At 39.6% G+C, this 16,475-nt stretch overlaps 1 protein-coding gene across 1 annotated transcript in view; it reads left to right on the forward strand.

The window, feature by feature from the left end:
* The first annotated feature begins 391 nt into the window (after nt 1–391).
* CA6 (carbonic anhydrase 6) overlaps nt 392–16,475 on the forward strand; it is a 31,248-nt gene continuing 15,164 nt past the window's right edge. Inside the window, exons 1-8 of the mRNA XM_089684322.1 lie at nt 392–544; nt 4,302–4,484; nt 7,783–7,931; nt 8,015–8,110; nt 10,504–10,570; nt 12,379–12,536; nt 13,863–13,986; nt 16,339–16,443. Of these exons, the coding sequence (XP_089540448.1) occupies nt 457–544; nt 4,302–4,484; nt 7,783–7,931; nt 8,015–8,110; nt 10,504–10,570; nt 12,379–12,536; nt 13,863–13,986; nt 16,339–16,443 (970 nt within the window). The 5' untranslated portion in view covers nt 392–456. The remainder of the gene's footprint in view (nt 545–4,301; nt 4,485–7,782; nt 7,932–8,014; nt 8,111–10,503; nt 10,571–12,378; nt 12,537–13,862; nt 13,987–16,338; nt 16,444–16,475) is intronic.

Genomic DNA, 16,475 nt, shown 5'->3' on the forward strand with positions numbered 1-16,475 from the left:
ACAACTATACACCTCTCAGTATACTGCCTATGGCACAGCAGTTCTGTTTTAGTTAGCTGCAGTAACTGTTGTAACAGGTTGGCAGATTTTTGTATGTTTTGGTAGTTGAGTTGGGAGCTTTGCACATAAAGTGAAAACAGGCAATAGACCAGTGATTCCTAGTTAGGTTAAGAACACAGGGTGGGGTAATGACACTGACTCCACAAACCCGGCTAATAAAACCTAACCAGCTTCTGCGTGTCAATCAATTAAAGCCTCTTATGGGCAGATCTGTGGTATGAACTCTCTTTCCTCTAGGTAAATAGAAGAGCGGAGAGGGTGGGGGGAACTAGCCCATTTGTAGAGTGGGAGGGAGAATAGTCATTTGCAGACTTTTAAATTGGTATTTACACATACAGAGCTGTAGAATATAAGGCAGGTCACCGTCCTACAAGACACACACATGCTATACCAGCCATGAGGTGCTCCATACAGCTGAGCTTCTATATACTTCTCTTGCTCTCGTTCAATTGTCACTCCCATGTGGTGGAGTGGACGTACCAAGGTAAGTCAAGTGTGAAAATAGCACAGTTAGGTCTGCAACCCTTTTTGGATGTTTAGTATCTCATTTATAGGATAACTATGTAAAATTGTATCCTTGTTTTGCTACAGTGTATTGTTTACAATTGTATTTATACTGAATAATCATAATGGCAAAACCAATATGTTATTATAGAATTGGAATTTGGAAAAGCATCAATTCTTAATTGTCAGCTCTGTCAATTGTGGTTGCATAGAACAGAAATTAGTAGGATATTCTAGGACTCGTATACCAAGTTTGTATTGAATTTGGTTTGAATATTGATCAAGTGTCCTATCTGATTTTTCAATTTTATTTATTGCTGCTTTTGCCTACTTACCCATAAAAATGAATTACTGTTATATAGACAATTTTAAGGTATCTGGCCAAACCTTATTAACATTAACCTGTACACTTGGATGATTTATTATTATGCCTTTTGGTTAAAAAACTAAAACTGGCCAGTATAAGTTTAAATCTTTGTTTACCTCAGGGGTGAGAAAGCTTGGTCCTGTTGAGTCTGTCTCTACACTTGCTGGATCAAAAACTGGTCACACACACATCAACTTTATGTCCTTTTTTTGGAAATATTAATTTCAGTAAATATACTTTAAAGTACACTTTACCTTTACATGTAATACAATAGAAATTGTTTACAATAAATATCCATTCAATTGAAATATAGAGAAAATAATAAATATATGTATTTATTACTGTGTATACACTATATTGCCAAAAGTATTGGGACACCTGCCTTCACACGTACATGAACTTGGCATCCCAGTATTAGTCTGTAGGGTTCAATTTTGAGTTTGCCCACCCTTTGCAGCTATGACCACTTCAACTCTTGTGGGAAGGCTGTCCACAAGGTTTAGGAGTGTGTCTATGGGAATGTTTGACCATTCTTCCAGAAGTGCATTTGTGAGGTCAGGCACTGATGTCGGACGAGAAGGTCTGGCTCCCAGTCTCCACTCTAATATATCTCAAAGGTGTTCTATCAGGTTGAGGTCAAAACTCTGTGCAGGCCAGTCAAGTTCCTCCACTCCAAACTTGTAAATCCATGTCTTTATGGACCTTACTTTTTTGCACTGGTGCGCAGTCAAATTGGAACAGGAAGGGGCCATCCCCAAAGTGTTCCCACAAAGTTGGAAGCATGAAATTGTACAAAATGTCTTGGTATTCTGACGCCTTAAAAGTTCCCTTTACTGGAACTAAGGGTCCAAGCTCAACCCCTGAAAAACAACTCCACACCATAGTCCCCCCTCCACCAAACTTTACACTTGGCACAATGCAGTCAGGCAAGTACTGTTCTACTGGCAACCACCAAACCCAGACATGTCCATCATATTGCCAGACAGAGAAGTGTATTCAGCACTCCAGAGAACACATCTCCACTGCTCTAGAATCCAGTGGTGGCGTGCTTTTTACCACTGTATCCAATTCCTTGCATTACACTTGGTAATGTAAGGCTTGGATGCAGCTGCTCGGCCATGGAAACCCATTCCATGAAGCTCTCTACGCACTGCTGTGTTAATCTGAAGGCCACATGAAGTTTGGAGGTCTTTAGCTATTGACTCTGCAGACAGTTGGCGAATTCTGCGCACTGTGCGCTTCAGCATGGGCTGATCCTGCTTTGTCATTGTACATGGCCTACCACTTCGTGGCTGAGTTGCTGTTGTTCCCAGTTGTTTCCACTTTGTTACAATACCACTAACAGTTGACTGTGGAATTTTTAGTAGGAAGGAAATTCTACGGATGGACTTATTGCACAGGTGGCAACTTATCATGGTACCATGCTTCCCTGAGCTCCTGAAAGGTACCTATTCTTTGACAAATGTTTGTAGAAGCAGTCTGCATGCCTATGTGCTTGATTTTATACATCTGTGTGTGACCATGGAGGTGATTGGAACACCTGAATCCCAAAACTTTTGGCAATATAGTGCATATATATTAAAATTAATTAGGTACATTTTTCAAAGTGTATGAACAAATGGAACCAGTGTGGTCTAGTTGCCCCCCCCCCCCAAGCACAAAAAGAAATACAGAAATTATGACTATACATAACTTCTAGGAAACATACAATAACTTTAATTGTCCATTGTACAGTAAACGCTGTGAATTATACATATTAACAATATATGCTCCCATTCCTTTAGCAGCAGTAAGAAAGAAAGAAAGAAAGAAAGAAAGAAAGAAAGAGAGAAAGAAAGAAAGAAAGAAAAAGAAAGAAAGAAAAAGCATAACTGTGAGCGATCAGGTCAGAGCAGATGTAGCACAAAAACAAAAAAAAATATAAAGAGGCCAATCTATTTTGGAAGAGTAGCCTATCAGTAATTAATGAGATGGGGGCTAGGCCAGGGACATTTAGTCAATCCCCCCCAGTTTTTCAAATCTAGCTGAGTAACCCCTTCTTTGATCAACATCTCAGAGACAAGAATATAGTGAACCAGAGAAATCTAAGTGACATGATCAGTGGAGCAGAAGCAGTTCACCATTTTGCTATATGTTTTTGCGGCTGAAACAATGTCCTGTGTACAGGTTTCCGCACCATTGGCAAAATAAACTAGTCATCCATTAAGCCAGGCAGGTAAAATTTAGGATCTAGAGGACATGTGGTGGCATCTCCAGAGCTTTTTGTTTCAATAAGTAAGTACCCCTGTCAGTGATAAATGGTTTGTCTCAACCCTCTAACTGCTACATCTGAAAGAGAGCTTGTTCTTTTGAAAAACAGGCTTACTGGCTAGATCTGCAGATTTCCTGAAATAGTCTGGAAGCATTGCACCAGTGATCAGTAGATCATGGGTGTAATGTGGGCAGATAAGTCCTCTGGCTTCCAGCCCATACCTTTCTGTTTGAAAGCTGGAGGACATGTCATCAGTGCCCCCACAGCCCACTGAAACTACAAGTCCATCTGTCATGGTAGCAGATGGTTCTTGTAGTTTATTCATTTGCAGGAATCTGTGAATGAATGATGTGGATGTGTGGGTGGAGCCCTGCACAGCTGCGCTGTTTTCAAAAAGTGAAAGACCCCCACCCACTGTCATAGGGAGGGGGGAAAGGGGGCAAAAGCTGGAACATGCTGTTGTTAAACCCTAAATGCAGGTGGAATATGTAACATATTCCAAAGTTAAGTGTAGCCTTTAATATTGCTTTGACTGACTCTTTTGATAAAATCTTTGTTAAAGAGTTTTCATGTTTGCACACGTGTTGCATTCAAAAGGATGAGGACAAATTGATGTAATATGACTACCCTATGACCTTCTATTGCAGCTCTATAGTTCAAAAGACCCAGTACTAAAAGAATTAAAAACTGTCATAAAGTGTTAGCTGCCTGGCCAATTCTAGCTTCAAAATTCTTTCTGACTGTCACTGACCGGTACAAGCACACGGATCAGGAAAGAGATCAAGATTTGTATATTTGGTGCCAAAGACCATTTTAAAGCTACTGGATTAGCATAAAAGCTAGTCAACTTGCAATTTAAAAAAAAGAAGACCGCAGTGCCAGTCTCTATAATCATTCAGTACAAATTTCCTTTAAACTCAGCATTTGCAAATGCTGCTTTTCTATGACTGAGTTGTAAACTAATTCAGATACAGGAATTTAGGCAGGCAACTTGGAAACAAACTGCTCTTACAGTAGAATAGTACAGTTTTCTGCTATTTATCATAACATACTTGCATTTAATTTAACATACATGGGTAGTGATTCTTTTTAACTGACTATTTTATACACCTTTGACAGAAGGAGAGGTTGATGAAGCAAACTGGGCAAAAAAGTATCCGCTATGTGGTGCAACACACCAATCTCCCATTGACATCCAAAAAAAGAAAGTTGTATACAACAGTGAAATGTCCTCATTTGAACTTGAAGGGTATGATGGGCCATTGCATGGAGATTTTGAACTCACCAATAATGGTCATTCAGGTAAGTCGGCAAGTAAAGTTCCCCAAAGGAAGCCAAATAGGTTTATTCCCATGAGTAGACATTCATGTGAATATCATGAATGAGTAGACAGCCATTTGTTTTATCTTTTTCTTTTTGTCAAATTCCTTATTTGTGTTTCTTCTGTCTATAGCTATGTTTCCAAAAGTATGATCAATCAAGTCCCACTAGCTCAGCAATTGGTGTCCCAATGCCCTGGCTCAGCTTTTATTCATCTGGATTTCTTTTACTGCCCTCTTTCTGGCCTTAGGATTGGCTGAATGGAAGCATCCTGCTTTTTATTAAAAAAAAAAATGACAGCCATTCAAGTTAATTTATACTTCGCATAAGTGAGGTGAACGTGGACAGGGCTGTTAACAAAACAATACAATACAAACCGTGCCTGTTAACACTTACCTGATAGTAGGTAAAGAAACAGTCTAAACTGATTTACCAATTTGCACATACTAGCCCAGCCTTTTTCAAGCAGGGTGCCCAGGCACCCTGGGGTGCCTTGAGATTTCTTCAGGGGTGCCTTGGCAAAATGTAAAAAAATTGCCCAAAACTTGTATACAAGCCAGCAGGTGGAACAAGCCTGCCTTTTAGTTACACAAAACCACAGGTTTTCATTTATATTTTCTAATGGGGTGCTTCGGGACTGTCCATAATTTTTAAAGGGTGCCTTGACTGAAAAAAGTTTGAGAAACACTGTACTAGCCACACTACGGCATCAAGCACCTCTGAAACGTGTGCTCCCTAACTCCAGTCTAACAGAACTTGATATGAGACATATATAAAAATGAATAGATTGAGTGCAGGTTACCCTGGGAGGGTAACCTCCTTAAAGGTACAGAAACAAACCAGAAGCCCAGCACAGCTCCAATGCTAAGAAAAACAACAACTGCAGCCACAGAGGTCAAATTATCCCTTCCATAAGTACGGTGCTCATGGATATTTTTTTTATTTAGAAGAGCCAATAGTTAAGATTAAGATAAGGGGCTATTAGTTGAAATTTCTTAGTTGAGAAAGAGATAATGAATGCATGAGATTTAAAAATACCAAATACCTCTCCACAGCATTGGCAACACAAAAAAGTCCATATGACTTTCATCTCATGTCTCTAAAAGAAAATATATTTGACATACAACCTCTCTAAAGCTATTATAGCTTGTGCTCAACTTTGCAACTTTGGTCAAATTCCAAAAAGACTGGCACCACTTTCAGCTTGGTGCATGCACTGAACATTGTCTTAGGCACATCCAACATTAGCTACCATGGCACATGCACCAGCTAATTGATCGGATTTAGTCCAGTCAAGAGCAGAAGCTTCCTGCTTTGTGTAGTGTATATGTCAGAACTCAGTGTGATGTTATATTTGTAGTAAGAAATACATTAGCATCCAATATAGAGAGTTAGACCTACATAATTTATATTGAATATTTGTGAAAGGCACCTGAAACTACATCCTTTCTTCTGCCCTTAAAAAATATTGACTCAAATTTTTCATGATGGTGGCCCCCAAATGCTTTGCCAAAGTCGTCTGATCCTGCCAAAATTGTAAGCATCGAACAACAAAACTCTTACTATTTGTTTAAAAAGGAACACTATTTGTTTAAAAGGTACAATGATGGCAAAGTACAAGTAGTTCTGTTTTTAAACAGCCAAATATATATTTTAAGGGCTTGCATGCTAACGCCACCCAAAGTAAAACATTGACTAAAAGGATTAAGCTGTCAGTGTTTTTTAAGTTCATAATTGCAGTACATATACAAAATACATCAGAATACATAGAATTAATTCATGTATAGTTTTCCTCTAAACTTCTGAAAAAAAGAAAAGGTGCCTGGCATTCAATTCTGACCCTGTCATTTGTCTACAAAGCACCAGGTATACAGTGTAGCTAAGCAATTCAATACGTATATCTGCAGAGGAAAGGCATGGCTCTGTGGGGCATTAGCATGAACACTGAATACAATATTTAGGTTGTATCTGGCTATTGATAGGTAAGTGTTCCAAATGCCCAGTAACACCACCTCAGTGACATGAGCTTTGGATGCTTTGTATTCTTTCTGTACTTCTAACCATCATTTGTATTTAGTTTTTTAAAAAGATAGCTGTTCAACTTCTACCTAACATCATAGCTGTCAGGGGTGGTAATGAACACAAACAGCAAACTTATTGGGGAGTCTGCATGATTTTAATTTGGGGTAGTCATTATTCCCGGAGACAGGTGTGCTAACATACCTTCCTTAACAGATCAATGATGAAAGTTAATAAATTCTGCCAATAATATTTTTATAACTGTCTGTTACCAGTTGAGTTTAGTGCTGAACCAGTTTTCTGAAATCATTGTAAAAACGTGTGTTCCTAATTTGCAAATGTGCCGGCTTATGCTTATAAAAAGAGAACCATGTATTAGCAGAAAAATCTGGAGATACCTGCTGACACCCATTTCACTTGGTCTGGTCTTTTAAAATGTTCTCTATTTCTGTAGACACCTTTGACTGCTAAAGACCGCAGTGTTTCTCCTGCTCTTTGAAGCAGGAATGAACTTTATTCCTTACGTTAGTCCAGCTTGACACAATAGGGTTTATTTACTAAGGCTGGAGAGTCCAAAATCAGACTCCCTTCTGCATAGAAACCAATCAGCTACCAGGTTTCATTGCCAAAGCTTCATTGAACAAGCTGAGGTTAGAAGCTGATTGGTTTCTATGCAGAAGGGAGTCTGATTTTGGACTCTCCAGCTTTAGTAAATAAACCCCAATGTATCTCATACCTATTGAACTGCTGGGGAAGCTAAAAATTACTACATAGCAATACTACATTGATGGCTGTGAATTTTTTGATCCTGACGGGGTTCTTTCATGAGTCGCTTCCCCTCTGCACAATGACCACAGGTCATTGTTTAGCACTTCAACCATTAACAGAATTAATTGTACTTTTTTCAAAGCATTCTCTGATTGGATGAGGTGGAGGGACAGGGATATTAAAAATGTCATCTTGTCCAATCAGAGAATGCTATGTATTTTTTTAAATAAATACAAGGTGTCCTTTGAACGGCAGCAGTGCCAAGCTGGCGACTTCCTGTGGTCAGTATGCAGAGGGGAATCTGCTCGCTATCACTGGGTTAGCATTGACTTCTACAGTGGTTGTCAGCTTTCCCAATAGCCCATCAAGTGTGAGCTATTCATACTTTACATTGTATCAAACTGAAATAATGAAAGTATGTAATAAAGATCATTTATGGAGTTCAGCTTTAACAACAAAAACTGTAAATTAATTAAACTGTTCTTCATTTCAGTGCAGATAGGACTACCATTCACAATGAAAATTAAAAAAGGGCTCCCCCATGTGTACACTGCAGTACAGATGCACCTTCACTGGGGTGGCCTTGACCTGGAAACCAGCGGTTCGGAGCATACTATTGATGGAATGAGGTACATGGCAGAGGTGAGCACTGCATATCATTCTTTGTGTGTCATGTAATTCATGCTAATATGTTAGCACTGATGTCCCCTCCCTTGTCATTGCAGCTGCACATTGTGCACTATAACTCTGAGTTATATGGTAGCTTTGATGAGGCCAAGGATAAGCCTGAAGGCCTTGCTGTGCTTGCATTTCTTTATGAGGTAAGTTATATAAAAAATGCGTAAAATAAACTTCTCTACTTACATTAAAAACCTACCCATATTGGCCAATCAAATTTCTTGTGTGTGTTTTTTTTTTTTTTTTGGGGGGGGGGGTTAAATCAAGGGATGAAAGCTAATTGGTCTTTACAGGCAAGTTCTGTACAAACGTTATATGTAATTGTTTCTCAAAGCATGGTTTTTGCTGTCTAGAAACTAAAAATTGTCTAAAAAATATTTGTATGCAGTTAAAAGGAACAAACAAATTTAGAGAGGTAAAGCAGTGGATATGTGCTAGCTATAAAAAGGGTACAAAATGTGTTGAACATATTCAAAAAGGCATTTAGAATCTGTAAGTACTTATAAAATCATGATTTATTTTGTGAATATTTGCTGTACAAATTAGAGAATATGCCATATGTGATTCAGTATGTTTACAAGATGTAAATGTAGTAGATACTTTTGGTGGTTGGGCCCAAAATTGTGATTTTTGATTCATACTTTAGAAATATTCACCAGTATTATTACACATAGATAAAGGGACAGAACAGTGGCTAAATGCGTAACTCTTCCGTCTGGCAGTACTAGGGCCATTGGTTTGAATCCCAACCATGGCATCACCTACCTGGAGTTTGCATGTTCTCCCTGTGCCTGCGTGGGTTCCCTCTGGGTACTCCGGTTACTTTCCACACTCCAAAGACATGCTGATAGGTCAATTGGTTCCTGTCTAAATTGGCCCTAGTATGTGTATATATGAATGAGAGTTAGGGACCTTAGATTGTTGGTGCTATATAAGTACCTGAAATAAATAAAACTGCAACTTGCAGTTAGCAAAATATCTCAGAGTTTAAAGCCCTAGCAGGTGGTTTGTTTTGTTCTTCCCAAAAATGTGGTTCATGTTAGAAACGTAGCATATTAATATATCCTATAATACATTGCAAAAGTAATATTGCCAGGACTTTTTTCAGACAGAACGCAGTGGTACTCAGTTCCAGCACTGAATGTATGTACTGACAAGGGGTGTTTCATTGTGCTGGAGGGTCTATTGATCCTGGCCACTGGGGGACATTCTGTTGCTAGGGGAGGCTATTGTTGTTGGGGAGGATCTACTGTTGCTGGGAGGTGAAATTCTATTGCTGCTGTCTGCAGGGGGTTCTATTGTTGCTGTGGTGGATCTGTTGTTGCTGGTAGGTGAAATTTTGTAGCTGGGGGGTCTGTTGTTGGGAGGGCGGATTTATTGTTGCTGGGGGGAGTATTGTTGGGGTGGGATCTATTGTTGCTGAGGGGATCTAATGTTGGTCTATTGTTGGCTGCAGGGGATCTAATTTACTGCCTTTCTTGTTAAAAATGTCATACAAATTTCTTAGCACAACAAAATGATACTTTTTTCTGTATTCTCTAAAAGCGGCAGTACTGGGAGGTGGGTAAGTGGCAGGCACTTGGGGAAAAGGGGGTATCTGCATGTATTCTATGAGAAGAAAAGCCCTGAGTATTACTATACAGGTGGTTGAATTGTTGTACATTGATTGTAATCTAAGATCAGATTTCCTTGGAACTCCAGGTGGGAGGTATCCCTACCTAAGGTCACAGATCTGTCCACCTATCACAGCCACTACAGAAGGGTTTCTGACTCTTCCTGTCTTTTTTGCAATATGTAGATTGCAGCAAGAGGTATGAAAGTTCTTATCCAGCAGGAGTTGGAAGACTCAATGGCAGTGGGGGGCAGGGATAGAGTCTTTAGCCTGCAGGTATGTCAAACTGGTGAATGTTAGCCTGCTTGCTGCCCTATTGCTTCAGAAACGTCACCCTCTGTAGACCACTAGGGGGCCAATGCCTTTATTCTTAATCCCTCCCCCGCAGTTCACACTGGTTCCTCCTGCTGACCTCTACGTCACTACTATATCCTGTAATGGCATGGAGGTCAGAAAGAGGAATTGGTAAGATATGCAAAGGTCTCAGGAGATCCACAATCCTGGAAATCTTGGTTTCCCAATGGACTTTAGGGAATGATTTCTCAGGCTGGAGGTCACATTCAGCAGTGCTGCAACAGAAAAGATTACAGATGAAGACTTATAGTTTTTCTTACAGGTGAATCTTACCTTTAGTAATTTTTTGTATAGCAACAGGGTTGTATTAGGGTTACTTAATCTTTAAAAAAAAAAATGTATGTTGCAATTCTAATTATGTTAAGCACTTGGATGAATGCTACAGTCTTCTATTACATTAGACGCAGTGTGGCAATTGAATATTTATTCCTTCAGTTCAGTGCACTGTTTAATTTTGTTTTTAAATGTCTAATTTGATGCACAGTATATGCATAAAGAACATTTGAATGTTTGGGTGTTGTGTTTTTATAATACTTTTTTCTGATCTGTATATTTTTTTTTAATTTCCAGGATGGCCACTTTGAAAACACATACTATAGTGAGGTCATTTCCAAACTTACTTCAATTCGCTATGCAGGTACTAATCTGCTTTATTTGAAGGACAACTTTACTTTAAGTGTACACATAGTGTGTACTTTTTGTTTCCTTCCTTCAAATACATACTTACTTTTATTTCACTGTTCCACTTTAACATCATAACATACCCACCAAGAATTTCATTTAGAATTTTCTTGAAGAAAATTACAACATTAGAGCAAATATAATTGTTTTTCCGGAGTATTTTTGGAATGTTTATTACAGATTCTTATTTGCCTCTGTAGCTTTGGAGATGAGGCATGTCAGTACACTTAATGGCAAACAATGCCAAGTAGAAAGTTTTTTGTCTTTTGATATAATCACATGATCATTCTAAGCATTGTAATAAAAAACATCTCACTTCCAGCATCGCTTTACTCCGCTTTATGTCATATTCAGGGGCGGACTGACCATTTGGAAACTCGGGCACTGCCCGAGGGCCCGGGGTCAGTAGGGGGCCCCATGAGATAGCCCTGGTACCTTTTTCATAGGCTTTTTTGTGTTTGGGCAAGGACATAGGGGCCCCATGATCCCCTATTGCCCGGGGGCCAAATGAGTTGTCAGTCCGCCCCTGGTCATATTCCTGATATGTGTCTGTGTTACCATACAGTACTTGTATGAAAAAAAGTATCCTGCTCTTTTTGCATTGCTTTCTTTGTGTGAAATACCTGGTGATCCTGCCAGTCCTCCTACTTTTCTATGTCATACTGATCATGCCAAGCATGAAAACACATCTGTCCTAACATGGTCTGTTTTCTGCTTTGTATTCTACTTGGGAGCACAGCCTGTCTGTAATCCAATGGTCATGCCTGTGCTGACAACCCCCCTGCATACCTATTCACTGGAAAAATCAGTGTACTGCTGTTTCTTTGCCTCCTGCTGGTACGCACCACATGTAGTCTACATCCCCAGTTCTCTAAGCCCCTTATGCAACTGAGAACAGAAATCATGTGATCGCTTGTAAAAAAAAGGGTATTTAGCTTTTTTTTTTTTTAAACACAACTGTTTTGGCTTGCATTTCTATTGTAAACTGAGTTGTTTGACAGGGTAAGGGTTCACATATACTTTAAAAGTGAAAGGAAAACGATCACAAAAGAGCTGATCACAAAAACGCTTGCATATCAGTTATATAGTTGTGAACTTTGACAACTTAGGTTTTACTCTAAAAAATGTAAAACAAGACACAATACAGGGCACTCCATCAAATCACTCCCAAATGATTATCTTGAAACAGGCCCTGTCTATTTTTGATGTCTGGGCCTTTTAAGACAAATAGCCTGACTCCTGTTATAATCTGCAGTGTTGTTAGGTAGACAGCGTGTGTGTGTATATACCTGGATAATAATTCCAATTTCATTTTTGGCAGATTTAAATCTCAGTTTTTACTCTAAACTAATTAGAGAAATTAAGATGCAAGAAAACTTTTTAAATATCCTACTTAGAGCTGGCTTTTAATTTATCTACAGCACTAGTAGAAATACAGTACTCTGACAGTCACCTGCAGATAAGACCGCTCTCTGTGTGAAAGCCATGGTGTATATTTGCCCCAGTCGTAGCGTTGATGGGTTTTTGTTTGTAACAGATGGGTTGCCCATACAAGTCTATAGGAATGAAAAACCTGCTTGAAGCAGGTGAAATGCATGTCATATGGAGGTTGGCTGCTGGGCTAATGCACTTGTTAGGGCTTATTCACCCATAGGGTAGTGACTGGTATTTCAGCACTGGACATGACTGGGCAGTGTGAACAGGCCCTTACTGAGTTCTGAATGATACAGTGGGTGTTGATACAGTTTTTCTCTTTGTGTTCAGGCCAAGTGACCAAAGTAAAAATTCTTGATCCCCTGGCAATGCTTCCTGAAAACCTGGAGAACTTCTATCGTTATCAGGGCTCTCTGACGACTCCTCCCTGTACAGAGAATGTGCTATGGACAGTGTTTGACTCAAAAGTGATCCTGTCTCAAAACCAGGTAAATTGTCCACACTGGCAGACTGAATCACAGGAAAGAGTCCAAAAAGATCAATTGGTCTGTGCCCATTTAAGGAAAACTGGCAGGTTCTTTTGAAAGAACTCCCCACCTGCTGGTAACCCTCTCCTGCCACTCCATTGCTCCATCAGAAACCTCTGGAAATACATAATGCTCCCAGGTATGGGGGAGCAAGTGACTTCCATTGCAGTGACACATGAAGTATGGTAGGAAGACTTTAGCCCTGTATATGGCGGAGGCTCAGGGTTTACAAAAGGTTTGGAATCCAACAGAGGAATAGAGTGGAAGAAGAAGTGAGTTTTGTGGGTGGAGGATTGTTCCTTGAATAAAACCTTTTGATTTACTCTGAATGGGCAAAATAGTCTCCTCAAACATGCCACCATCTGCCATGACCTTTTCTGTTACACATTAAACCTTGCCAAGTTGCTAGTGGAGATTAGCAGGATTTCTCCTGAGTCCTTAGGACCCTCCATCCTCTATTGTAAAAAATGTACACATAGCCAAGTTGCATGTAAATATTTGATTAGCAGTCTGTAAAGCATTTATCCTGAGAGTATTTCCATCTAATGCCTATACTAGCTTTTCTCAACCTTTTTACTATGGCAGAGCATTTGAATAATTTTCAGGCCTCAGGAAACTTCTAAAAACATTATATTAACAACTTATCTGTGGGGTATACCTAATTTGCCTAGGGTAGATATTTTTCATATACAGCCTCCTGTTCTATATGACAAATAATAGTAATTTCCAGAAAAAAAAACATTACAATTGTAGCATTCTTTTTCATTGGTGGTCAGTGGAGAAAAGCCTTGTTACATTTGTGGTCATTGGTGAAATGTGACCCTACATTGGTGGGGAAGAAAATCCCTCTTATATTAGTGGTCATTTGAGAAATTACCCCTTACATTGGTGGTTAAGGGAGAAATGCCCTCTTGCTTTGATATTTAGGGGAGGAATGCCCTTTTACTGGTGTGCAGGGGAGACATTTCTCCCTTACATTTGGTGGTCAGTAGAAGAGTTTCCTCTTACATTTTTGACCAGCAGAGAAGTGCCCATTACGTTGGTGGTCATTGGAGAAAAGCTACCCCTACATTGGTTGTCAGTGGAGAAGTGCCTCTTACATTGGTGGTCAGTGGGAAAGTCCAAGATACAGCTGATCATATCGGGAGAAAATGTCAATCAGCAGAGTTTGATTTTCATGTCATTTATTAGTTTCCCCAAAGAGGCTGAAACCAGATATACAGTATATCGTGGATATACATGGCATTATTTCTTGTATAGATGATTTAAATACAATATATTCTACAGATCAAGCTGCTGGAAAACACTCTATTGGACTGGCACAATAAAACCTTACGTAATGATTATCGCCATGCCCAGCCTCTCAATGACCGCGTTGTAAAGTCCTCTTTCCGTGTTAAAATGCCAAAAGGTGAGTACAGCATAATTAAATAAAGTCCTGAACTGTAGTGTTTCTGGATGACTTTATAATAGTTCAGGGTATTGTGGATGGAATGGATGCATCATATTTTATAAATCGGGTATAGAAATCTTGATCAGCTCAGGTAGTCAATTAACCACTTCCCTGTCAAGCAACCCTGCACCCAAATGAAATTTATGTCTTTTTTTTCCCCCCACGAATAGAGCTTTCTTTCAGTGGTATTTGGTTGCCTGCATGTTTTTTTTATTTTTTTTTCCGCTGTAACAAAAAAAAAAAGACCAACAATTTTGAGAAAAATAAACATATTTTTGACTTTTTGCCATTAAACATGTCCAGCAAAAAAATTTAAAAAATCAAATTTCATCATAAATTTAGCCCAAAATGTATTCTGCTACGTCTTTGCTAAAAAAAAATCTCAATACATGTAAACTAATTGGTTTACGTGAAAGTTATAACATTTACAAATGGCGGTATATATACGGGGACTTTAAAAAATTTTTTTATACTAGCAATGGCGGCAATCAGCGACATACAGCAGGACTGCGGTGGACTTTCTGACACTGGGGGGAATTGACTTGGTGTCACTGACATCCCCAGTGACACCAATATAGTGATCAGTGCTAATAAAAAAAGCACTGACACTGTCCTAATGGCACTGGGCAGGAAGGGGTTAACATGTGGGGCGATCAAAGGATTAACGGTGGGCTGTTTTACTGTAAGCTGAGTGTGTGCTTCACTGTAAGCACGCTGTTTTGCATGGTTCTGCTATGCAAAGCCATGCATAGCAGTGTGCAGGAGCTAACAGCCTCTGTTGCTAATAATCCTCGATCATTGGCTGTTAGCGAATAATCACCGACCGGGACCTAATGATTGATAGCTGAGGCTGCGAATAGCGGCACAGGTAGGGCTCACACGCGCCCCCTACCCGGACATGCAAAATCATGTGTATATATACAATCCTGTAGCCGTATTACTGCTATAGGGTCGATGGGAAGCAGTTAAAGGCTGAGTTCACTTTTTTTTTCTAAAATCCAGCTCCCTTATGCACCAATAAAGCATTAGTGTACCTCAGTTGCAAAAAATACAAGCTCTTTGATTTTGAGAACAAGGCCTTACCTTAGCCCTTGCTTCATTTTTTAGACGGCATCATCACGTCTTGACATGTAGATTTAGAACAGAGGAGCCAGTAGGACGCAGGAAGCAGATTACCACCTGATCTCATTAGCACTCACATCCTGCACTGACTTCATTAAAACACACACCCTTCACTCATCAACTTTTCTTCACAGCTTCCCCGGCATCTCTTCATATGTGCATTTGCCTGGCTACCCCAACGTCCCTTCAATTGGGCTCAGGCCACATACTAAACTCCCTTGGACCTCGTGCAGCCCTGATGTAGTGCAAGGGTCTGCTTGATTCGATACAGAGTGATTGGATAGATGGTGTGTTCTCCTATTATATAGTCTTGGTAAATCTAAAGAAGATTGTACAATCAGATTGTGTAGTGTGTGGCCACATTTATACACCTAAAATCAACTAGTTGCACTTTTAGTGTCATTAATGTTAACAGTAACACAGAAACAAGCACACATTTTGCCACATGTAAAAACAGCTGACAAATGCAGCAAACTGTGCAGTAAAAAGCGTGCAACTCGCACCATGTAAAAATGTCCCATGAGCTACTTTGCAACGTGTAGCGTAGTCCATTTAAATAAACGGGCTGCCCTACTCTAGGGATTAATGGGGCCTGAAAGTTAAATTGGTTTGTTTACACAAGAACAATGAGCCTCCATTCACATCTGTGTTTCCGAACGCATGGCAATCTACACAGAAAATGCGCACTTTGCCATGCGTTTTCAGAAACGCTGCGAATGTGCATTGTGTTTGTGTTGTCTTTACATGGCTACTACACAGCAGATGGGAGATCTAAAGGAGATTGTACAATCAGGTTGTATAGGAAGATGGCGGACGGCAGTATAGTAATGAGGGAGGTGTGGTCTAGAGTAGTGAACACACCCTATCACACCCTCTTTTGTGATGCGAAAAGGAAGTGAAGGCTTCTGAGAGGTGGCCTTCAGGAAGTGAATGCTGAGAAATGGTGGAATCTGAAAATTAGTTCAAATAAACTGGCAAAAATAAACCTCCTGTGGATAAGGTAAGTGAGAGAAAAGCGCATTGGGATGGCTGGACCAGAAATGGCTTTGTAAAATTCTTCCATTTTATTATGAAAAGTTAAATTCTGGCCGAAAAAAAGGTGGTTATCCTTTAAACAATATTTTGATATGATATATTTTTTTACTTTTCTGACCATGATTATTTCTTTATATTAATGCACATCTTCAGGTGAAGTATGTCAGCAGGAGATCAGCACTAAATTGTCCGTGATTGAGACGGAACTTCTAGATGTGAAGAAACGGGTGGCGACTGATCCTTTAAAGGGCCGAACAGGCAAGTGATCACATAGTACATGGCTAAAAGAA

The sequence above is a fragment of the Staurois parvus genome, unplaced genomic scaffold, assembly GCF_062004578.1.
Source record: "Staurois parvus isolate SC_StPar_1 unplaced genomic scaffold, SC_StPar_1.0 ptg000346l, whole genome shotgun sequence".
In the NCBI taxonomy this organism is placed as follows: domain Eukaryota; kingdom Metazoa; phylum Chordata; class Amphibia; order Anura; family Ranidae; genus Staurois; species Staurois parvus.